Source organism: Hermetia illucens, chromosome 1 (assembly GCF_905115235.1).
Source record: "Hermetia illucens chromosome 1, iHerIll2.2.curated.20191125, whole genome shotgun sequence".
NCBI classification, from domain to species: Eukaryota; Metazoa; Arthropoda; class Insecta; order Diptera; family Stratiomyidae; genus Hermetia; species Hermetia illucens.
The window spans coordinates 93,274,612-93,299,831 of NC_051849.1; the positions used below are offsets into that span (position 1 = coordinate 93,274,612).

At 41.7% G+C, this 25,220-nt stretch overlaps 1 protein-coding gene across 1 annotated transcript; it reads right to left on the minus strand.

Moving 5' to 3' along the window:
- Window positions 1-6,419: 6,419 nt before the first annotated feature.
- On the minus strand, window positions 6,420-20,550 carry LOC119650142 (UDP-glycosyltransferase UGT5-like). Its single transcript, XM_038052679.1, has 3 exons — window positions 19,820-20,550; window positions 19,592-19,760; window positions 6,420-7,216 (listed from the first exon to the last, which is right to left on the minus strand). Exons 1-3 carry the CDS (start codon window positions 20,479-20,481, stop codon window positions 6,464-6,466), a joined length of 1,584 nt encoding a protein of 527 aa, XP_037908607.1. The 5' UTR covers window positions 20,482-20,550; the 3' UTR covers window positions 6,420-6,463.
- Between the last annotated feature and the right edge of the window lie 4,670 nt (window positions 20,551-25,220).

A 25,220-nucleotide genomic window follows, 5' to 3' on the forward strand; every position in this document is an offset into this window, starting at 1 on the left:
ACCCAATAAAAAATGTGTGGAATGGAGTAAACTTTGCATAGAACATATCATTAATCGACAAATTTTATTGGAAAATATAAAATAAATTTGGCATAAGGCGCCTGATGATGACTTGATGCAAAGCAAAGCAAAAATCAAAGGGTGGCGACACTAAAAATTAATATAAAAAAATAATAGGCACTAAAAAACGGGTGGAGAACGACCAATGCAGAATGTGTAGTTTGGCTTCAGGCACTAACAGGAGCAATGTTGTACGTAGGGTGATTGACCAAAACCTTGCGCACAAACATGGGTTAATCACAGGAACGGGTATAATCCGCAAAACAGTACTCAATAGTTCTGCTCACAGCATATATTGGGACCGGCAAGTGTTAACTGATCGTCATATAGCGCGCAACGAATCTGTTAGTTGGTTGATAAGAAGGATCACTTCGCGTATATTATTAATGTTGCTATCCCCCATAATAACAACATTGAAGAGAAATACGTGGAGAAGAAGGTGAACTATGAACCACTGGCACTGCAATGTTGTTAGCTACAGGTATTTTACCTAAATCCCTCACAACTTCCCTAGATGTCCTGAGGCTCTGTTTAAACCGTGGAGAAGTACACCATTCCGCATACGTGCTCAATGCTGTATGGACTTTCTCATTAGCTTACCACCGGCCACCATCACCAGAGTTCTTTTATCTTTTAGTATTAGGTGGAATCTAGCATTTGCCAAGATTGTCACAACTTGGAAAAAAATGATAGACACATCTCTTTCTAAGATTTACTTCTACAATATTATACTATACATAGTGCAATAGCGACCTTGCTGATCGTACAGCGAATTCACTGAGTAACCCGCCTGAAAATATTAATGAGTACCGCGCTACCAGCAAAAATGCTCACGTCGGACCGAACTCCGATGCCGTGTCAAATCCCGGGTATAAAATAGTGTGCACCGTCAGGAAAGGGAATTTTTTATTGCGGTGGTCGGAGAAATGGAAGATGCTGCAAATGGAATGATTTCAGAGGTATTTCCGAAGAAACGAATAGCTATTATCGGAATGATTTATGATCGTACAAAATGTCATTTGCTGGTAAAATCTAGGAAGATTTTGAGGTCGAAAGCGGGGTTCGCTAGAGTTGCATTTCGATGCCGATATTATTTCTGTTGGTTGTCGGTGGCGTCCTCCATGTTACCTTATCCGAAGGACGTGGAGGAATTCAATGGACAATGACAACTTTCTTCAAACACTTCGACTACGCTGATGATATCTGTTTGCTCTCTCTGCCCGGATCATGAAGCTTGGCCAAATGGCTGTTGGTTTGGGGGAGAGGCAAGTAGAAATTTTTGTTTAGAAACGCCGGCGAAGCCAAGGTTCTGAATTTGGCTATTGCATTCTCCCTATTGGCAGCATTAGGTACAGTATCGAGAGGGTATATCAATTTGTAGATCTAGGAAACCTGGTTTCTTTCGACGGTGGTACCGAACTGAATGTGGCCTGACGCATTAACAGCACTAAATCTACTTTTGCTGCCCTGTCTAAAATCTGGGAATGCAATTATATCAATACCAAAATCAAGTTGAGACTGTTCTGTGTCAGTGTTCTTTTTGTGCTGCTATGTGGGAATAGCACATGGAAAGTGACCCACACTGTTCCTCAAAAAATAGAAGCGTTCGTCAATACCTGATAGCATCGTATCATCAGAGTACGTTTGCCCGATATCACAAACAATGAACTTGGTCGGCGCATATGCCTAATGCACGTACGCACTGTGATTGGACGACGGATGTGGCAGTGGATAGGTCACACAGGGAGATGCGACGATTGCTTTGCTGAAAAAGCCATGCAGTGTAATCCACTCTCCGAAGATGGCCAACGAGAGATAAAATTAGAAGGAAAACAATAAATGCTTACAAATTTTGGTACCAACCTTTTATATTTTATTTTTTCGTCGTGTCACGAAGTTGAAATGATCTTCGTGAGGACACATATCGCCGATACCTTCGCGACATCCACGTTGATTTTTCCAGTGAATTCGTTCAAGACTCCGATTAGATATGAGTTGTTGAGATGCAGAAAAGAAACAAATATATAACTATGTAAAAAAACCCCTTCAAAATTTCAAGTCCATTCAAATAAAACTGATTGAGATATGAGCGTTGAAAAAGAAGAATCCGTACCGTAAACGACTGAAAGTTGAAACCTTAAACGCGCTTTTCTAGAAATGATATGTTTGAAACCGGTGACCAAAATTACTGAGAAACTACTAAATTAATCTTTTTGAAACCCGAAATATAGCTATTTGTCATGATATTTTTCTTCCTTTCAAATTCAATAATTGAAAATTTTCAAATCTAAATTGTAGATATTTCTATATCAGCTTTCGGAGAGTTTGTGAAACTTTTAGAGAGGTCCCTTATAGAATATGGCCTAATTTTTCCCATTAAAACTTAATAATAATAATAATCGTTGGCGCAACAATCCATATTGGATCAGGGCCTTGAAGTGTCTTAGAGCACCTCATTCAAGACCGTAACGGTACACTACAGTACACTGTAGAAGGCAATGTGGTCAGCATTGGGCTCGCCCGAGATTATTACCCTGATTTGACTCAGGTACTCATTCACAGCTGAGTCGACTGGTATCCGACGTCAAGTCACGATACAAATCCCACTGCCACCAGCGAGATTTGAACCGCGGCCTTCCGTAGGACAACCCAGTGCTCTCACCGCTGAGATATTCGGACACACTAAAATTTGGTATGGATTTTTTTTATAAAATTTGAGTGTTTGTTTTTGGCGTGGAAGCATGAATTTCGAAACCTGTGTCATACAAACGGAGATTTTGTGTAGTTTCTAGATCAATGATCCCTTTTCTACACGGTCGGACTTTTTGCAAGAATTGGGAAAAACCGAAGTAAAGGCAAAACATCGAAGGGTCATTTGCGGCATTTTTTCACAAACAAAATATAGAATATCTCCTAGTCCTATAGCGATCTTAAAGTGGCGATGATTCTTAATCCAACTTTACAATAGTTTTCCAATCCTCCTTCATTTTTCATGAGCACTCTAACCCAATCGGGGAACGAACTGATGAAATTCTGGACAAGGGCCGACATAATTTGATTATATTGTACGCCTTCGCTCATGTTGCCTAACTCAGAAAGAGATTTATATTGTGCCAAAGGTTCTCGCTCTGCCAGTCGTCATGGGTGTCTGTGTTCGTTTTGTTTTTTGTCTTGCTGCTGTGAGCTTACCACTTGCACGGTGTTAAGTCTGATGATAATGAAACTGAAGCACAGTCTGACTGTGTGGATGCTCTATACCCCACTAAGGAGTGAACAGGAAACACTAAAGGTTCTTGCTGGGGTTCATATTAAACCTGTTTTCAAGATAGTTTAGCATAAAAATCTAGAGTTCTGCTAAGTAATCCTTTGCCTGCAAAAGACAAAAGAAATGTTAGATCCCATTACCATTGCTTTTGATTACCCAGTAAACAAAAGATTAAAAATACTAACTAATTTGTAGCGATAACATAACACAGAATAATGCTTAAAAACTGAGTGATTTTCTTAAGAATATAGTCCTTCAATTGAAGGAATTAGATGATACTTTATAATGTTTTTGTAAGCCCTTCCGTCTACCGAACCTTTTATCAGTTCCAATTGTTTAATACAAGGATAGGTAAGTTATTCACAAATTATTCAGTTGCCTAACGATTTTTCTAACGCAATTCTTCGACAAATTGAATTTGGATACACCGTAGAATATTATATTTGAAATCGAAGGTCATTCCACCTATTCCAAACGCTATTGCATTTTTTTTTAATTTTTAACATATACGCTACCTTTGTGCAGTCTTCGTTGAACGGTCGGTGTTGTTGTTCTAACATACTCCATAGTTTGAAGCTGATCCCGAAAACACGTTTCCTTTACTTAGCCATCTTTAGCAACGGTGGTCTTTCAGACTTTCCCGAACTACTTTTCCTTCTCACTACACCCAGCAACCAGGTAAGACCGAAGAATCTCCTAATTATAAGTCTACTAAACCTTATTCCGCTACCAATATCACTCAGCTTAAATTTTCCGGTATTATCATTTCCAGTTTTTTTTTAAACGTGACATTTTTTCATTTAATACAGTACTATTGTCAAACTAGTTGCAAAACTTAGGATGAACTGATTTAATTCCAATCATAAGACTTCAATTTATGCTCAGAAAAAAAATATCAGGTATCAGAAACCTAACGTAACTCGTTAATGGCCCACCTAGTGCAGTGCGATTATCTTCTAACATATTTATGGCCGCCACTGTATATAGAAATCGAGAAAGGCTCTCATTTACACTGAAAATCTCAACCAAAAGTTTCACATGGGACAAAGTAAAGGTCATCAAGGAATGCGGGAAAAGCAGAAAGTTGGATGCGCAAGTGAGCTTGGTGATCCTAAGGGAATCTGAAGGGAACAGTCTAAAAGACAACGTGCAAACAAAGCTCCTGATATTGGTAGCAAGGAAGACACCGGGCAACATTAGTGTCACCTAAACGGCGATGTCTAATTAAGTGATATGTAAGCAATTAATACATCCCTGTGTTAAATATTGGCTAAGTACTGAGGAAGAGGACAAGCTGTGCTGGAAATAGGAATTTGCAAATAAATAACTTATCCTGGTTTAGAAAGAAATCTACTGTTTTAAGGTTTCGGAAACGGCTAGATCGATTGTCACGAAAGTTGGCTGGAGCATGTGATCTGTTGATCCCTTTACATACAGCAATTTGCGCCATTTTGTGTTGCTGCCACCACCAAGCATTGAAGAAATAGTCCGTGCAATCCGACAGCTTAAAAACCATAAGTTGCCAGGAGCCGATGGAATTACAGCCGGATTGATTAAATATGGAGGCGACCAATTACACCTATCATGGTCCTAGAGAAAGTGATTCGCGCGAGCGAGAGGCACCATCTTCTTCAAATCCACCCAACTACTGACCTACGCTGACGATATTGATATTATGGGAAGAAGAAGCCGAAATGTACAGTCAGCTGTACAGCAAAACGAAGTACATGGTCAGCGCTAAAAGAGAACGGACAATATCCAATCGCACTGGTCAAACAATAACAATAAAGATAGGAGACTACTATTTTAATAGCGTTGAAAATTTCTCCTATATAGGGTCGAAAAACGCAACTGATAGCAGCTATGACGATGAAATGCGCGCATGATTGTTGGCAGCCAACAGAGCCTATTTTCCTTGCGTCTAATAATCGGGTCATACAAAACGGCCTCAGATTGACTCTGAATGAAACTGAATTTTGACTATTGATTCCTATGAAACAAGCACTGTCGCGGTCAGTGCCAGTGACCGGCCCAGAACTGAGCGATTTAAATTCCTTGGCCAGCCTGAAACAACAGTGGCTTGATAGGCTGGATATTGATTTGAAAACCTTTGATAAAAGAAAATAATGCAACCGCTCACGGCGAGATGTCCCTTGAGATGCCGAGAGAGATGTATTAAAATAATTGATTATGTTTGGTTTCTACTCACAGTCAATGCATGTAATAATAAATGAAGTACATATGAAAATTATGTTCAATTCGGTTTTCCTTTGAGTATCTTTGAAACAATTTTTTTTTTGTTAGTCAGTTAATAATTACATGAAAATTCTCGCTGTCCTTTACGAAAAGAATTATTGAAGTTTAAATCAGTCGGTATGTGTCTTCATCAGGGAAATTCTTCGATTAGCTCGACAAGCTTGTTCAACAAAAAAATAGGAGCTTCCGGATTGAGAAAAATAAGTACTACGTGAAACTACTTTAAGCAAATTTAAGCGTGGTAATATAAGTACTTCTTTTTTACCGGAGGAATTTTCTTTAATGACGATTTGGAAAATATTTATTTTGAATTTATTTTGGGGCACTCTATTGAGTCGACTCAGCAAAGTGAGTGAGTCGACGTGAATCCACTCACTGAAAAGAGTCGTATTTTCCAGCACTAGCGTTTGGCTTAGTTTGTGTCGGTTTGAAAGTGCTTGCAGCGATCCGATCGAATGTCGGATTTTTTGGTACAAATCAGAGGTGACTTGCTTGCCTGCACCAAAACACTAGTGCACTTAGAAGCTTTTAGATGACGATGTTGGTTTCCCTGTCAAACGTTTGTGGAGGTTTTAACTTTGCAGCAAGCCCCAAACGTGTGGAGCCGGCATAATTTTTTTCAACCACATTTAAATCTTATTTTTTTGTGATCCATTAATAACAACATACTTTTAAATAGACTTCCCATTATGGTACTCCCAAACTTTTGTCAAACTATTAATCATTCCTTTCCTTTATCAGCTCAGTGCAGAAATAGTCTGGGAGTTATCGGAAAGAGGCATTAATCTTATTTACTCTGAGAACTGATGCGAAACTTACTGAAATCTTCTCTTTCAAATTCAATAAAAAAAATACTTTAATTACAAACTTTATAGCGAATATCTACTGTTTCTTTTTCTGCTCGCTGTTATCCTTATTCTGATTCTTACATGATCTTCCAAAAAGTGAATAAACAACTTTCCTAAATATAAGAACTATCGCCTTAAATATCCCATAAAGTATAGCAAACAAAAATCCAAACACATCGAGCCCATACAGTTGAATAAAGTTCATATGAACAGCTGGACTTTGCATATGTTTCGCCCCTCTATGTCTAATAATGTATTCTATCCAGAAGGCAGCTGTGTCTCTGGGGCTCATGGGCCTGTCTCTAGAGACTCGAGAAAACTTCTGAACTTTGTTCCTATAGGTTGGATTATGCAGAACCTCCTCAACCATGGACTTAAATTTTCCGGCAGTAATTTCGTCCTCTCTCAAGCTTAGACCATACCCAGCCTTCTGCACTCCGTCCATATTCGAAAACTGATCACCGAAAAGGGGGATACCAACCATTGGCACTCCGTGGTACTCTGATTCAACTACGCTGCCATGTCCTCCATGAGTTATGAAAAGCTTGATGTTGGGATGTGCTAGAATATCATCTTGGGGAAGCCACTTTTTGAATAAAATGTTGGACGCATTGCCAGGAGGTGTATTTTCTTCCCATTTCCAGATAACACGTTGCTTTAGTTCAGAAAGGACATCGTAGATGGTTTTGATTGTGTCTGAATTCATGTCAGTACTGCGGGCATTAGTACCAAGGCTGAAATATAGTGCTCCATTTTTGGCAGCGCCATCCAAAAATTCCTTAATGTCCTGTAAACAAAGGTAAAGGGTTTAAATTTTCAACTATTTAATGATGTGGAATTTTTTTTTAATCCTTTGAAATAGAATATTAATAATTAATTATTAATTAAAAATAATAAAATAGAAACTTGAGGCCCTAGAATTATGGAGAATGTTGCGTTGATTTGAAGTTTTACTAATATAAAAGTGAGCTAACGTTTTCTCTGAAACCCTCTGCCTTATATATTTTTGCAAAAAGTCTCCTTGAAGGGGTTATTCTAGTCTTATTTTTTTTAATTGTTTTTTACATACTTTGAAAGCGAGCATGTTCAAGAATAACTGTGTAAAGTTTCAAGTTGATTTCTACTTTCGTTTTAATTCTATTAGTATATTCGAAGCGCGCGTCTATATATTAACTTGGTTCAGATGCGCTGCGTGTTGCAGATAGGTGTTGCATGTCGGAAGTGAACTGACTGACTAAACTCAGGCGTTTGTCAGGATTCCGTTTCAAAGCAAAGGTGAGTGGGTTATGGTCCGTGAACACTTGTACCGGCCTGCCTTTAACGGGATACCGGAAATATTTAATTACGAGGTACCCAATGTAATAACTGTCGATTGTTAGTGTTGGGTGTGGTTCAGCTGCTTGGAAAAGAAGTTCAGCTCAACTACGGGATTGTCTGAAGGATCGACGAATACGACTAGGGATGCATCTTACTGACAGAAATCCAGAAGTGGGGCATCTGCCAGCTGTTGCTTGGTGGTTCCTCAGATCCTAAACTGTTTCTGAAATTGGGAAGCTCGAAATCGATTGCAAATCAGATGGCGGAAGAATCTCAGCTGGCATTGTAAGATTTAGTATTTCTCAACATTGAGCACCTGACCGGTCCCAAGGAAAGGTCGAAAAATACCTTTAAATTGCTCGAAATGCTCGGAGTCAGAGGAACTCGTGACCAGAACATCATCTAAATATATAGACAAAAGTGCAGGTTTCACAAGCACAATTATTGAAAGGTTTGCGCTGCATTGCACAGCCTAAGAGCAACCCTAGTGAACTCTAAAAGTCCAAAAGGTGTCCATATTGCCGTTTGAGGAATGTATTTGAGAACTACGGGACTAAGTCCAAGGTCAAGATAATACGGCAGTTTGCTATAGAGTGCTTGGATGAGTGGGATATGGTATCGCCAGAAGGTCTCTGTTCGCCTTTAGACCATGTGAATGCGAATACCAACAATTCTCCCATGTTTTCAAAACTTCATTTCCAATTACTCTGAAAGCTAAAATAATTCAATCGGCTAATTTTTGTTTGTACTATCGGGGCCGGTGCTCAGAGGTGGCGGTGAGAAGGATGGGGCGGCAACCCTATCGGCCAAACCAAAACCAAGTGCCCGAGAAGAACCTCCATAGTGGTGGCACCGGGAGACGCTGTACTCACTTTGCCTTCCCGGCCGTGATGCAGTGGGCGAATGCTCCAAAGGCCTAATTAGGGCGATCAGACCCGAGTCTGCACGGGGACTCATCTGAAGTGGCAAATTGGTCACGAAACCTTACCAGGGGTATACTGGTACCATGGGAACCGGGAAAGCCCCTGGACTCACATACTTCGGGTGAACTCCTGTTGTATGTGAGGACAGCTCGGTTATTTGCGGTTGGCCCCCGTAGTGGAAGTTTCATGGTGGTTGTGGTTGTGCTCAAGCGAGAAAAGACCTTCGGGCCTCGACGTGGTGTTGTGTATCAACACGGGTGCATACTCCATAGTGCGGTAGAGATTTAGGTAATTCTTGCATCCACCAGTATGAATGCTAAGCCATGCACTTGGTATAGACTGGTACCGTTGTTGCTTGTCTCAGCGGGGCTCTGATTGTGGTCACAAAATCAATCCGTGTCTTAAGAGGACCGTAGGATTAAGTCTCACGACAGGTACCTACGTTAAACACCATGGACGTAACTGTACTATCGGAGCCAAAGTTTGTGGTCTTGCTAGCTCACGAAATTCCTTATGCGTCAGAAACGGCTACCATGCCTCGCAATCGGATACGACCTTTTACTTTCGTTAACCGTATATGATTGAACTCTAGGAAGCACGAACGCTCCTCAACGACGGTATGCTCGCTCCAAATTCAGTGAGAATTTCAATGATAAAGGCTGAACATTCTTGGGCTAAGCGAGAGACTCTGGGGACACTGCTCTACCTCTTGTGACTTTGTACTATTCTATCCTGACAGATTTGCAGCAAATAAGCATGATTTCAGTGCGGTGCTCATGGCCATCGTGAAGGGTGTTCTCATGAACTGGGAGCCGGCCTCTGAGAGGACCTTGATTGCCAGACCACGGATTATTTGAGCTCCACAGCGGAGTCCGCCTGGGCTACAGCTTGATATCGAAGATTTTTACCGTTTTCTTTTCTTCATCTTCTTCTTCATGCATAGCTGTAAGGTATGCAGCCTCAAAGAGCTTGACAGCAAGGAAAACTAGAAGCAAACTGAATGAGTTTAATGGCAGTAAAGTCAGCTAAGGCTACTTCGAAACAAACTGAGATCGATCGCAACATTATTATTATTAAAAGGTGTCGCAGACTTTAATTGTTGAAAATTAGCAATACTCAGCCAAAAGCAACCACTAAAATTAAATGCCTTCAGAGCAGCAAAAGTTTAGTAGACAAATTACAAGCAACACTTAGATAAAACAATTTCCACGTCAATCAGAGATCAATGGGAGGGAAAGAGAAAAAGAATGAGAGAGGGAGAGAAAAAAAGATAACCAAGCGCTGCGGAACCGAAAACGACAATTCTGCATATACTACGAGTAGCTTAAAAGTGGTATAGGCCTGTGCATTGCGATCCAGGACAATGAACGGAAAGTTGATTCCAACGGAACAAAAGAAGAATTTGCTAAAATTGGATATGCAGTGACTTCATAAATATAATTAATAATAATAGTTGACGCAATAATCTATATTGGATCAGGGCCTTGAGGTATGTTAGAGCACTTCATTAAAGTCCGTAACGGTGCACTACAGTGCACTGCAGGACGCAACGTGGTCAGCAGTGCACTTGCCCGAGATTATTACCCTGATTTGAGTCAGGTACTCATTCACAGATGAGTCAATTGGTATCCGACATTCAGTCACGGATTTGATCAGCCTCGCTGTCAGCTGATATGAGGAGGTTTTTACATGCTGCAAGTTAATTTGACAAATGTCTAGGTTTTTCGACATAAGGCCAGTCTAATATGCAATAGAAAACAGTTAAAAGCGTATACCCGCGGCGCGTAACCTGCAGCATCATCATCATCAACGGCGCAACAACCGTTATCGGGTCTAGGCCTGCCTTAATAAGGAACTCCAAACATCCCGGTTTTGCGCCGAGGTCCACCAATTCGATATCCCTAAAAGCTGTCTGGCATCCTGACCTACGCCATTGCCCCATCTCAGGCAGGGTTTGCCTCGTCTTCTTTTTCTACCATAGATATTGTCCTTATAGACTTTCCGGATGGGATCATTCTCATCCATACGGATTAAGTGACCCGCCCACCGTAACCTATTGAGCCGGATTTTATCCACAACCGGACGGTCATGGTATCGCTCATAGATTTCGTCATTGTGTAGACTGCGGAATCGTCCATCCTCATGTAGGGGGCCAAAAATTCTTCGGAGGATTCTTCTCTCGAACGCGGCCAAGAGTTCGCAATCTTTCTTGCTAAGAACCCAAGTCTCCGAGGAATACATGATGACGTTCAAGATCATTGTCTTGTACAGTAAGAGCTTTGACCCCATGGTGAGACGTTTTGAGCGGAACAGTTTCTGTAAGCTGAAATAGGCTCTGTTGGCAGCAAACAACCGAGCGCGCTAGATAAGAGAAATTGTCAACGGTCTCAAAGTTGTAGCCTCCTATCTTCATTGCTTTCGTTTAACCATTGCAATTCGATTTGTTCGTTCCTTTGGTTTTGGTTTTGGCGCTGACGTTGACATCATGCACTTCGTCTTGCCTTCATTAATGTGCAACCCGAGATCTCGCATCGCCTGCTCGAGCTAGATGAAGGTAAACTGTACATCTCGGGCCATTCTTCCCATGATGTCGATATCGTCAGTGTAGGCCAGTATTTGGGTGGGCTTGAGGAAGATGGTGCCTCTCGCATTTACATCGGCATCGCGAATCATTTTCTCCAGGGTCAAGTTGAAGAGGACGCATGATAGGGCATCCCCCTGTCTTAGACCGTTGTTTATGTTGAATGGTCTTCAGAGCGATTCTGCTGCTTTTACCTAGCCTCGCACATTGGTCAGGGTCAGTGTAGTCAGTCTTATCAATTTCGTTGCGATACCGAATTCTCTTATGGCCGTGTACAGTTCTACCCTGGCTATGTTGTCATAGGCGGCTTTAAAGTCGACGAAAAGATGGTGCAACTGATATCCATTTTCCATCAGTTTATCCATCGCTTGCCGCAGAGAGAAAATCTAATCTGTTGCTGATTTGCCTGAAGTGAAGCCTCTTTGATACAGGCCAATTATGTCCTGGCCGTATGGAGCTATCCGGCCTAACAAGATAGAGCAGAAAATCTTATATTCTCACAAAGCATACCGCCAGAAACTCGATGCCTTTATGTTTGTTATCTTTGAGAATTACTGGATTTGGAGATGGGTACTAACCCATGTCCTCATCCATCTCATCTTTTCACGGAGAGAATTTTTCTGTTTCTTACTTAAAACCTTCACTAGTTTGCGATGTCTAGACTACGTAGATCCGATTTCATAAATTAGCAGCAAAGTAGTTTTGTCCTGGTCCCTGGGTTCCCTTATATCCGTTTGTTCTGGAAAAGGTATAGAAGAAGCTGCTAACAGGTGAGATTTATTCGCTAGTACTTTTCATACGGGGTGGAGGTTTCGCATATTCCTTTGCACAGTTCCATTATGGAAGGCGCACCGAAGATTTTGAAATTTTATCTATTTTGTACGAATCGGAAATCATCTTTTTCGTCGCTCTGAACTGTTTCCTGATTTGATTAAGTTTCAGTCTATACAGCAAAAAAGGAAACACCACATTGTAACCGTCCCTTATCATTTCCAGACTCTTTTGGTCCTGTTCGAATACCAAACTGATCCAACGCCATCTGCTCACCCACGGTGCGGTGGTGCGGAGCAAAGTAAAGCCTTTCCTACCACTGTGTTGTCTTGCATTTCTTGCGCGCATTATTGATGACAGAAGAGAGAGTTTTGACAGTCTTACTGTAGTCCTGTAAGCTGAGGCTTAAAAATATACTCAAAGTCTTCCATATTGGCCATAAGAGGCGACTAAAAGGGATAGAATTTTGTGGGCCAGCAACCTTCAAACTTTGAAGCTCTATTGCTATCAAAACGCCAACAACGCCTCGGATAAGGACCACACAGTTACCACCTTTGGCTATCGAAAACGTACAAGATCCGTTTCTGGAATGGACGATGACGATTGTACTCAGAATGTTCGCTTTCTTCAAGTTGAGCTGGGATTCCATCGACATATAGCTGGAAATTCTGGGTCTAAACAAATTAAGATGGTGGGAATCTGAAGACTACGCTTTTCCCCCTTGCGGTAATGTGCTTTTGTACTCTGAAAAGCCAACTGACAGCAGACTCGAATCTGATGTGGGGTTGCTTCTTCAGCTAGGGACCGATTTCTGACAGACTTTTAACTGTATGATTTCTCTCTGGATTAAGAAGTCTCCTTATATATATAGTATTATAGAAAAGGATCTGAATGTCGAGGTGGACTCTAAAAACACTTCGCGTGGACATGTGATGGGCAAACAAGGTCTTGGTAAAAAGTAACGATAATGGTGTCAAGTTCTTGGACTTCTGCAACTTGCACTGTTTCGTCATTGTTGGCATTCGAACATAGAGCCTGCCATAAACTCAGTTGAGTTTCAACTGATCGGCATCGTACGAGTAATCAAATCGAAGAATTCGCAATCAAGGGTACAATCAGGAGTTATCTTTCGATAGTCCCGCAAAAGACATTAACTCTCGACTTCTCATCCATGGTGACGACGAGTTACAGAGGTGGAAGGAACACTTCACCACGATTATTAACCATATTGCATCCGGTCAATGAAATGGTTAGTCACCGTAACATGTGGATACAGACTGCTCCTCCAAGCAGAAGAAAAATTATTTAGGCCATCAATGTACTAAAACGGAGTAAAGCCGTTAGGCTTGAACCAGTTTTAGTAAATCTCACTGGTGGCAGTGGAATTTGCATCGTGATTTGACGTCGGATACCAGTCGACTCAGCTGTGAATGAGTACCTGTGTCAAATCAGGGTAATAATCTCGGGCGAGCGCAATGCTGACCACATTGCCTCCTAGTGTACCGTTACGGTCTTGAATGAAGTGCTCTAACACACTTCAAGGCCCTGATCCAATATGGATTGTTGCGCCAACGATTATTATTATTATTATCAGAGCCATATATGATGGCGTAAAATATCTTGTGCGCACCGAGGTAAAATCTTGAGGTCGAAAAGAGAATCCGCGAGGGTTGCATCTTGTCAACGATATTATTTCTTCTTGTTATTGGTGACGTTGTTCATGCTGCTTTGTCCGGAAGACGTGGAGGAACTCAATATGCTGATAACACCTTTCTGCTCTCTCACGTTAATGGTTTCGCTACCTTGTCTGAAATCTGGAAATGTAGTTAGTTATCTCAACACCAAGATCAAGTTGAGACTGTTTTGTGCTAGTGCACCTTCTGGGTTGCTATAGTAGTAGTACGTGGAAATTGAACCCACCAGTTACTCAAAAGCTGTAAGCTTCCCTAAACATATGTCTGCGTCGTATCGTCATAGTACACTGGCCTAATAATATCTCAAACGCAGAACTTGGTGGGCGTACAGGCTTGGAACTCGCACGGGATTTGATCGGAAGACGAAAGTGGCAGTAGATAGGTCACAGATTAACGATAGGCGGCAATTGCATTGCTGGCTACCCCATGCGGTGGAGTCCAAACTCCCAAGATGGTCGACGAGTGGGTCGTTCCAAGGGCGCTGTCGCAGGACAGTAGCGAAGGAGTATAGCAATCTCAGGAAATCATGGGGGAGTTGAAGTGCATTACAGGTGATCGCCAACAATGGCGCCTAGATGTGATTGACGCGCTACACACTACTGAAGGGTAAATGGCAATTATAAATATAGTTTAGTAGTAAACAACAACAGGCTTCCCAACTGCGACAAGGTGGGGTTAAACCTCCTTTTCTTTTGCGATGAACATTGTCATAAGGTGGTCAAAGGGTAGTAAAGGTCCCAGGGCGAAACGTGGATTAGTACCCACGATGAAGCATAAAACCTGGGAAACGGCTGCTGAACCAATACCAACAGCTCTATTACCAAACCCACCTCCACTTCCACGTGGTGACCGCTGGGAGCTCTTTCTTAACGAAAAGCTGCAGACGGAGAAGAATGAAGGCGAGTCTCCCGCGCCTAAAAACTGGACAAAATGTACCAACTGGTCCTCCAGGTTGGGGGTTGGATCGGGCTGACAACCCTACACGGAAAACAACTTTTACGAACCCACGGAAGCAGACTCGGGCTGAACGGATAATACAATGACGAACCCGGAAACGAAAAAGGAATCACGAGTTGCGTTTTTTCTCATGGAACGAGCGCTCTCTGTACAGAGATGAAGCTGGTGAGCAGCTAGCCGATACCCTGTCCCAATATAGGGCTGATGTAATAACGTTACAGGAGATGCGTTGGAGAGGGACCGGTTTCCTGGAGAGGAATCGCCACATCATATATTGGCTTGGGGAAAAAGAAATGTCGTATTTTGGCAATAGATGGCGACACTTAAATACATCTTGTGTTGTACTTATCGTCATACTATACGGCGATTTGAAGACGACAATCTGTACTACAAGTGTGTCTTTAACAGTGTTGTAATCGTATGTTTCAGTCTCAAGTTATAGCGCGTCAAAAATGGAGTCCATCAAGCAATAAATTCGTCTTATTTTACATTTTTACTACCTGTGAACCGAGGGCAGCCGAAAAATTCTGTGAAGTTTATGGATCCGATACTGTAACTATTCGCACAACACAGCGTTGGTTCGATCGACTTCGTTCTGGTGTAGTGGATGTCGAAGATACAGCCCGTATCGTTGTAGAAACCGATAAAATCGTCGAAATCATCCACGTAGACCGGCATGTGAGCATTCACTCGATTGGCCAGGAACTATGTATAGACCATAAAACCGTTTGGAACCATTTGCAGAAGATTGGATTCCAAATAAAGCTGGGTGTTTGAGTGCCACACGAGTTGACGCAAAAAAATCGCTTGGACCAAATCAACGCCTCCGATGCACTGCTGAAACGGAACGAATTCTACCCATTTTTGAAGCGGACGGTGATTGGTGATGAAAAGTGGATCACGTACGACAACCTCAAGCGAAAAACATCGTGGCCGAAGCGCGGCAAGCCACCATCGCCAAGCCTGGATTGATGGCCAGAAAGGCTTTACTGTTTGTTTGGTGCAATTGGAATGGAATCATCCACTAAGAGCTGATCAACTATGGCTAGACAATGAATTTGGTCCTCTACTGTGAGCGACTCGACCGTTTGAACTAGGCGATTGACCAGAAGCGGCCAGAATTGATCAGTAGGAATGACGTTGTGTTCCACCACGACAACGCTCGGTTTCACATATCTTTGATGACCCGCCAGAAGCTACAGGAGCTCGGATGGGATGTCCTGTCGCACCCACCGTATAGTCCGCACCTGGCACCAAGTGAGTACGATCTCTTCCGGTCCATGCAAAATGCTCTTGGTGTTATTAAATTGGCCCCAAAAGAGGCCTGCGAAAACTGGCTGTCTGAGTTTTTTGCAAATAAGGAGGGGGGATAATGAAGTTGCCTTCTAAATGGCAACAAGTTTGCGAACAAAACGCTGCATATTTGACTTAAATGGGATAATTTTAAGTATGTTAAATAAAGCGTCAAATTTCGATCACAAATACGACATTTCTTTTTCTCCAACCCAATATTACAGTGGCCATCCAGTAAACCATGTGCTCGGAGTAGGTTTCTTAGTCACCCAAAAATGAAACCTGCTTTTATCGGCTTTGAAAACATACGCGAACGGCTATGCGCTCTGCCCTTCCGAGGCAGATTTAGAAATATAAGCCTCATTAATGTTCACGCCCCTACAGAGGAGACTGCAGAGTCAGAGAAGGATACCTTCTACGAAGTAGTAGAACGAACCCTCGAAGCCTGCGCCAGATATAATATCGAAATCATACTTGGGGATTTTAACAGCCAAATAGGGACGGAGCCCGTATTCAGGCAATACGTTGGCTCCCATACTAATGATAACGGACTGCAGATTATTCAATTAGCAGTCTCGCACGAAATGGTTGTTGGAAGTACCTGGTTTGCGCTGAAAGCGGTCCACAAACAAACGTGGGACTATCCAGATGGGACCACTTTCAACCAAATTGACCATGTGTTGATTGAACGCCGCCACCTTTTACCCTTAATGAATGTCAGAACATATACGGGCGCCAATATAGACCCGGATCACTATCTCGTTGGCATGGTGCTCCGAGCTCGAATAACAACACCAACCAGAATCCTCTCTGACAATCAGGTGAGAGTTAACACTGAAGCCATCCACAACACAGCCCTCCGCAAAACCAATAAGAGGAAAATGGATGCCGCAATAACAAATGATCTTCACAATCACCTGAACAACGTTATCATGGATACGGCAAACATACTTGGTCCCAGCCGCAAAAAGAGTCGGAACGGCTGGTTTGATGATGGATGTAAACTAGCAACGGAACGGAAGAAAAGACGTAGGCACGCGGCAAGACTTGTTACGAACTCCGTCGAGCGGAGAAGCTACTTCACAGACGGGAAAAGGAAGCCTGAGAGAATCAACAGGTCTGTGAACTTGACAAGTACAGGGAACAGCCGCACCAGGCGCGCAAGTTTTACCAATAAGTCAGCAGGATGAAGCCTTATACACCTCCATGTTCATCTCGCCGAGACAAAGAGGGAAATCTGATTTCTGACAGAATGGGCATATTGGAGCGATGGGTTGAGTAGTTTGATTAACTACTGAACAACCAGAACATCGGCGAGTTGGAGGTCCCGCCAACTGAAGACGACAGAAAAATACTGCCACCACTAAGTATAAAAGAAACAGTCCGTGGATTTCATCGGCATAAAAATTAAAAGTCGCCAGAATTACAACCGAATTGGTTAAATATGAAGGCGACCAATTACACCAAGTGGTTCATCAACTTGTGGTCAGGATGTGGGGCAGCAAGTCAATGCCTGACCTGGGAACGAGGCATTATCTGCCTCATACATAAAAAGGGAGATACCACACAGTGCAGCAATTATAGATTGTTGCTGAGTACAATCTATAATATATTCTTCTCTATCTTGTTAGGCCAGATGGCCCTATACGCCCAGAACATCATTGGCCCATACCAAAGAGGCTTCACTCCAGGCAAATCAGCAACAGATCAGATTTTCTCTTTGCGGCAAGCGATGGAAAAACTATTGGAATACGGCCATCAGTTACATCATCCCTTCATCGAATTTAAAACCGCCTATGGTAGCATATCCAGGGTAAAACAGTACACGGCCATGAGAGAATTCGGTATCCCGACGAAATTAATAAGACTGACTAGGCTGACCCTGACCAATGTGCGAGGCCAGATAAAAACAATAGGATCACTCTCAAGACCATTCGACGTCAACAACGGGCAACGATAAAGAGATGCCCTATCACACGTTCTCTTTAACCTGGCCCTCGAGAAAGTGATCCGTGATGCTGAGGTACGATCCTCTCTAAGACCACCTGGCCTATGCTGACGATATCGACATCATGGGAACAACGACCCGAGACGAACAAATTGCCATCATCAGATCGAGTAAGCGGCGCGAGATCTTTGCCTGCACATCAATGAAGTTAAGACAAAATATACGGTGGCAACGTCAGCACCAAAAACCAACCAAGCAACAATATCAAACTGCACTGGTCAAATGGGAAGAATAACGACAGGAGACTACAACTTTGAGACTGTTGATAATTTCTCCTATCTAGGGTCGAAAATCACAACCAATAACAGCTATGACGATGAAATCCGCGCATGATTGTTGGTAGCCAACAAAGCCTATTTTAGCTTATAAAAACTGTTCCGCTCGAAATATCTCACCATAGGGTCCAAGCTCTTACTGTACAAGACAATGATCTTTGCAGTCCTCATATATTCCTCGGAGACTTGGATTCTTAGCAAGAAAAATTGCGAACTTTTGGCCGCGTTCGAGAGAAGAATCCTCGGTGGGCGGGTCACTTAATCTGTATGGATGAGGATGATCCCACCCGGACAGTCTGCCTGGGATGGAACGATGACGTAGGTCAGGACGCAAGACAGCTTTTAGGGATATCGAATTGGTGGACCTTGGCGCAAACCCGGGATGACTGGAGTTCCTTATTAAGGCAGGCCTAGACCGGATACCGGTTGTTGCGCCGTTGATGATGACGGCTGTCATAAGGGATATCTAATCTCCAATGCCACTGCTCTACGCTCCATCTCACATAACAAAGCTAACCTTAAACAACTTTAACCAGTGGAGAAGACACTATCTGTCAATAACATAAATAGAACCGTTGGATTCGAGTATCTTCGATCAATTTTCTTAACTAAATACGCTATGAAACTCCGCTTTGGATGAAGTAACATTCCATAAATAATATTGTTAAGGATCAACTTATGAACGAATGGCTCAAATCTAAAAACTACAGCAAAGTATTTCATTTTACTGCCTTCTATGGTTCCGAGCGTTAGCCGGCTTCGAAAGAAAATTAACGCTGCCTAGCGACAATGGAGGCGAACATCATTTAATCAACGCCCACAGTAAGGATATCCGCTATATGTTCACCTATTGTGAGTAAATTATGATAGTCTTCTATGTTATGCTGGTGTAATACGTGCTAATGAAAACTAAGAAGCCGATGGCTAAGAAGTCGATGTGAAATGATCCAAAGGCCGACGGAAACAGAGAAGGCATAATATTATAGATACCACCGAAAGAAATTGCTAACTCAATGCTAAATGTGGTTTCCGCTACCGAACAAGACAAAGGCTAAAGAAGAACACTTAAAAAAAACGTACGGAATAGAGAGAAAAATAATAACTAACCTTGCTAAAATTGAACAGACATATTTTGTACGAGTAGACATTAAAATGCGATATGCATGGATGTAACATATATTTGGGAAAGTTCAATTTAAGGACCCTTCCCACCTCATTCGCTTGCATGTAGTTACCGCTGAGTTAAACATGAGATCTTCCTGATCCGATGAATATTATTTCTGCATATTCTTTCCTGGATGTAAAGTATTGTCATATGAAGTGAAAAAGGCAAGAGTACTTACAGCAGGTAATACTTCCGGTTTCGCCTTAACTTGGATTCCACCCATTTCAACGACAGCCGGTACGTTAGGCCGAATGGGCCCATCCGTAAAGTGATGGCACGTTAAAACAAGGGACACGTTTCTGAGCATATCTTGATACGATGGGTATTTCTCCGCTGGAAAGTTGAATCTGCAAAGGCAACGCACTCAATAACTATATATCGAGTATTTGCATAGAACCGTGCATACTTATAGTACTTCTCCATATTGAACTCAATGAGGGAAAATAATGCCAAATCCACCAAATTTGCCAAAACATTCTGCACTCGATCGAAAAATCCAAGTGGCTGCACTAGTCCCATCGACATGTGTGGTACATATAAAGATTCAATCGGGTTACCAATTATGTTATTCAAGATTCGCATCGGTGAATGTATAAAGCTGATAACAACTGGACACTTGAAATGCGCGGCAACGCCCAATTGGAAACTATTGAAGAAATATCCGAAAATAACCAAATCAAATGATTCCTCCGCCATCAATTTCTTCATCTGCGGCTCATGTAGGGTAGCATTTGTTTGCATCATTGTAATATCCGCCGCCTTTTTAATCGTCCTAATCATGCTCAGAGGACCTTTCGAGCCATCAATTATGTTGGATATAAATCCTTTTGGTCGTTTCGGTACATCCAAGAGAATGTGTCTGTATTTTGGATTCGGGTCATCCAGTGGAAGTATTGTGACAACTGTGACCTCATGCCCTCGTTCAACAAGTGTGTGTATGACAGGCATATGAAGAAACAGGTGGGACTTGCAGAAAGCGGTGAACAAACCCAGGATTTTCGCAGATTCGCTAGTCGGAAAAGCAGCGAGGAAAAACATTAACACTACTAAACTTGCCGTGAACTTCATTTTGATTACCGAACGCGATAGAATTTGTTACTGAAGTAATATAAGCTTTTATTGCTTTCGAATGGAAGCTGTTGTTATCAACTTTCGTTGATAGATCTGTGTACATTTCTATATGTCAACATTTGAACTTGATAATCAATTCTTAACCGATGGTATGCGCAGTTAGTTACTAAAGGTGACTTCTTTATTTCACAGTATCCATTGAAATACATAAATAAATGGTTAATGCTCGTGGAACTAATTTCGATACAAGGACATACCCAGATATTAGAATTTAGATTGAATAAGAAATAGAAAACTTTCCGAATTGAGGAAGAAATAGGAAGCTTTAGTCAGTTTTTGAGAACCAAAATTTTGCTTTATCAGTAGGTTCACAAAATGCAGTAGACTTATTGCTTATCAAGCATTCAGCGTGGCATCATTTCCAGTAGTCAATCTCTTTGGCATAGTAGTATCAATGTCCAAGCGAATGATGTACATACGGGAAATAAAGCTGATGAGACGAGCATTTGTTAGTATGCCGCACATTTCCTTTTCATCCTTTGTAGCTTCCTTCAGCACCTCTATTATTCTCCTTTCAGATTCCTACGTTTCTTTTTGTTGCTACTCTCACCATGCACTGCTTAGCCCCGTCGTAGGCTTGAGTGTGCTGTATAACATACTAACAAATGCATTTCTGGGGTTTGTTTCTAGTTAAAGCAAAATATTTTTTTTTCAAGTAGTGTTTTGTGCTTTGTTGTGTGGTTGAAAAACGGACAACTGATGGCCAGTAGTTGATTCGAAGTTGTCTTTACTACACTCTAGAGGAGCCGAGTTTCAGAGGCGGTATGCAGTTTTGGAAGGTGAATGATTGACAGTCAGCATTTGGTTTCCGTTCGCGGGCCTTTTGATTTTTTGTGCACTTTCTAACTAGTTCGATTAGTATCTGATCACATGGAAATATATCGAAGCAAGAGCACAATTTCTTCTACACAAGCAGGTAACGCGGAAAGCTTAAAGTTAAAAGTTTCCTTCCAGAATTGCGGCGGATAACATCGACCGGATTTCCACTAGGATTCAGCGGAAATCGAAGGCATTGAGCAAGATGCTAGAAACTCTAGTAGATAGATCAGGTGACTTCTGCGGAGCAAAGACTGAAGAAAATCCTCCCACAGTATACAACCATATAACGTCAAATATCTTCGGTAGCGCTCAGGGTACCGTTTTCAAAAGCTGCTGCCTCCAAATAGTTTCTACATAAGGTGGCTAATTAGATCTTAGCTAAACCTATTCTGAAATTAAAAATTTCTTCGGTTGTCAAATTCATTGCTCTTCCCACCATTATATCAATACACATATGCGGTTGCCATTTACCTCTTGGTGGGGTATAACAAAGTGCGCTTCAACTTACCCCACGACTTCCTAAGACGCCTACATTTCTCCCTCACTATTCTGCGCCAAGTATACTTAGCGCGACCTTCAGTATTAGGTCAGCGTATCCTGATGATAAGTCACAGGCAAGTGTTCACAAAAGGTTGGAGCTTTCAAGTAACAGGGATCACTTTCCATGTTCTGCTCCCATATAGCAATACAGAAAGCACACCAGCGCTCAACTTGATCTGAGTTTTAAGACAATTAGATTTCTAGATTTTAGACAAGACAGAAACTAATGTGTCAGGCGTTATCAAGTTCAGTGCCATGGTCGCCAAAAATTGCGTGCTGGTCTGCCCGATAATGTTGATAAAAACTATTCCGATGGACTGCGTGAACAGTTTTAATTACTGCTCCTTGTTAGAGGCAAATGTATCCTTGTTAGAAGCGAGGTATCAAATTCAGTGTCATGGTCGTCAAAAATGACGTGCTGGTCTGCCCAATAACGTAGATAGGGAGAGTGCAATGAACCACTCAACTGAAAACCTTGGTTTTGTTTATCTTCAGTCAACCTGACTTGGTGAGAGAGTAATCAGAGATTACCAGCGTCGTCGAAGAAAGGTGTCATGACCCATCGAATTCTGTACGTCGTCCAGACACGTGTGCATGATGAACGTTACCGACAACAAGAAGAAACAATAGCGGCTCTCTGAGATTTTACCTCGAAGTAGTACGTGACACATCATTTGTCGATAGTAACTACCTGGGATACAGAACCACCTTTCGCTCACTGGGACCCGCAGGATGTTGATGTGATCGATGCAGGAAGATCCACAAAGGAAACCAACCTGCTCTCTGTCGATTAAGCTTTCGATATGTTCCTTCATGCATTCCAGGATTATTTTAATTTTTATTTTTGCAACGTAAGAAGCACGCCGATACGGCTCCAATCGTTAACCTCAACACGAGTGCAGTTCTTTGCGATCTTTACGATTCCACTCTCTGGGAGAGTTCTCGGATTTCTAAAATTCCACGTCTGCAGAAAATACAGGAGCAACGATGAATAACCCGGCGAGGAAATAGTAAGATTCAGCGGCTTTACTATTTTACCAAGAAACAGTTCGTATCCAGATGCTACGGTGACTAACCATTCAATTCAAACGCAAGAGGCGTTAGTTCACTGGATGTGATACGATGAAGAACCATGGTGAAGTGATCCTTACACCTTCTCATTTGTTCATGGCCGTGTCCTTCATAGGACCATCGAAAGATTTACGAGCCCATACAAGTTCTTTCGTTATGCGGTATATCCGTTCGAGACGAGTGCAGTCTGTAAGAGTTTATGCTTCCCTAACCAGCATAATAACAAATTTACTTTTGCCACGGCCCACACTACGCTGAACTTTGCTAGATTTCGGACGGTATTAAGGTTCGAACGGGGCACTTTTGCCATCACCTGCAGCGATCAATAGAGCCTTCAATAACTTCCGTTCATCTATCCGCTTCCGTGATTCAGCAGTGAAACAGATCTTATGATGCCCCTTTCGGGATGTGGTTGTTCCGACTATCATATGTCCCAGTAAGGTGTATCTACTATATCAGGAATTTTCGTTGGTGCGTACCATTGTACAACTGCAGTGCTTTTTAGCCTAAATTGCAATCTTGCAATCAAAATCCTATCAGAAATCGGTTTTTGGATGGATAGAGCACGCCATGCGGTAGCAACTTTGATGATTAAAAAAAGGACATAAATGTTCGAAAAATTAAGAATACCCTGTATACGTCCTTATGCCACCATAGTCCGAAGAAACTGAAAATGCCACTACAGAACCCCGATAAGAAACCTCTAGAGAATCTATGGGAGCATCTTGACCACCAAATTAGAAAGCACACGTTTTCCAGAAAAGCCGACATAATACTAAGTCTGAATAGTGGTCTAAAATACCCCGTTGAATACCAAGTACCTTTTTATTTTTGTATTGATTCAGTTTTAACTTTTTTGCATACTTACTTTTGTGACATTAAATTTGTGCCTTACCTAATTTTCATTCGATATTTCTCCTTTATTTTAATAATGATAATTTTTTCTCATTAACGAAGCAGTTCAATTGCCAATAACTAATTAAATAAACAACATTTTTGTTTGGCGAACCACTATTTACAAATATTTTTTTCAATAACAGTCTACACCTCTGACGTGCATATTTACTTTTGTAAGTAACTGTATGTATAATGTTAATTCCAGAAATGTAAAATATTTCTCGTTCTAATTTTCAAAATTTTTCAATTGTTGTAAATCAACCCTTGGTGCTCCTGGGAAGGAGCCAGTGGGTTTCATTAGTTTCTTCCGTTTTTATGATTTTTAAGGTTTTGTGCAAAGCATACATACACTAGGTGACATAAATTTAGGTGCAGTTTAAAGGGGGTTCCCCATACATGTAAAGGGGGGATGAACTTTTTTTTTTCATCGAATATAGTCTTGTGGTATCAAATGAAAGGTCCCGGTTAGTACTTTCCGAATCTAATATTGGTTTTGATGCGAATTGTCAACTGCGCGATCAATGAGTCAAAATGTACACACTTAAAGTGAGACAGGACTCATTTTCGGAAACTACCCAACCCAAATATCCAAAAACATCAGCGCGGTGCGTTCAGATAAAATCTAAGACTCAAAATATGTCCCATTCCGATATTTGCCACTAAAAACTTGCTAATAATATATTACCAACTTTGAGAAACTGAATAAAAAACCTCCCTTAAATTCAACCTAGGACTTCTCTATGTAGCATAGTGGACAATATTTCGAACACACGTGCCAAATTTCGTGGAAATCTGGCCATAAACGCCGAAGTTATAGCAGTTTAAACTTAGGAATTTCGCGCGAATTTACTGCTTCCAAAGCCATGTAAATAAGATGCTCAGGTCATAATTAACGAGAATAATTGACATTCCTATGAGATATTAAAATTCTATTCACGAAGAATCTACTTAAGCCCATTTTTGTCACATTTGATATTAAATTCCGAGTGTGAAGCGTATGAGATTGCGTTGTATTATCAATACAGTGCTTCCCATCAAATCATTTACTTAAATCGCTTTCTAAAAAATTGAGGCCAATAGAATTCTTAACTATGTGACACGACACGGAGCTGTCAGGCACTCATCGCTCCTCACATCTTCTTCTTTTTTTTTAGTTTCTGTCCCGTTCACAAGCGGGGTCGGCTCCTCGTGATCGGTTTCGCCATTTTGTTTTATCAAATGATCTGATCTGGATATAACCGCGAGGCTTTTCAATCCCCATTTAGCGTATCAACCATCCCTTGTTTCGATCAGCCTTTTGGTCGCTTACCATTGACTTCGATGTTCAGGTCAATCTTGGCAAGTGAATT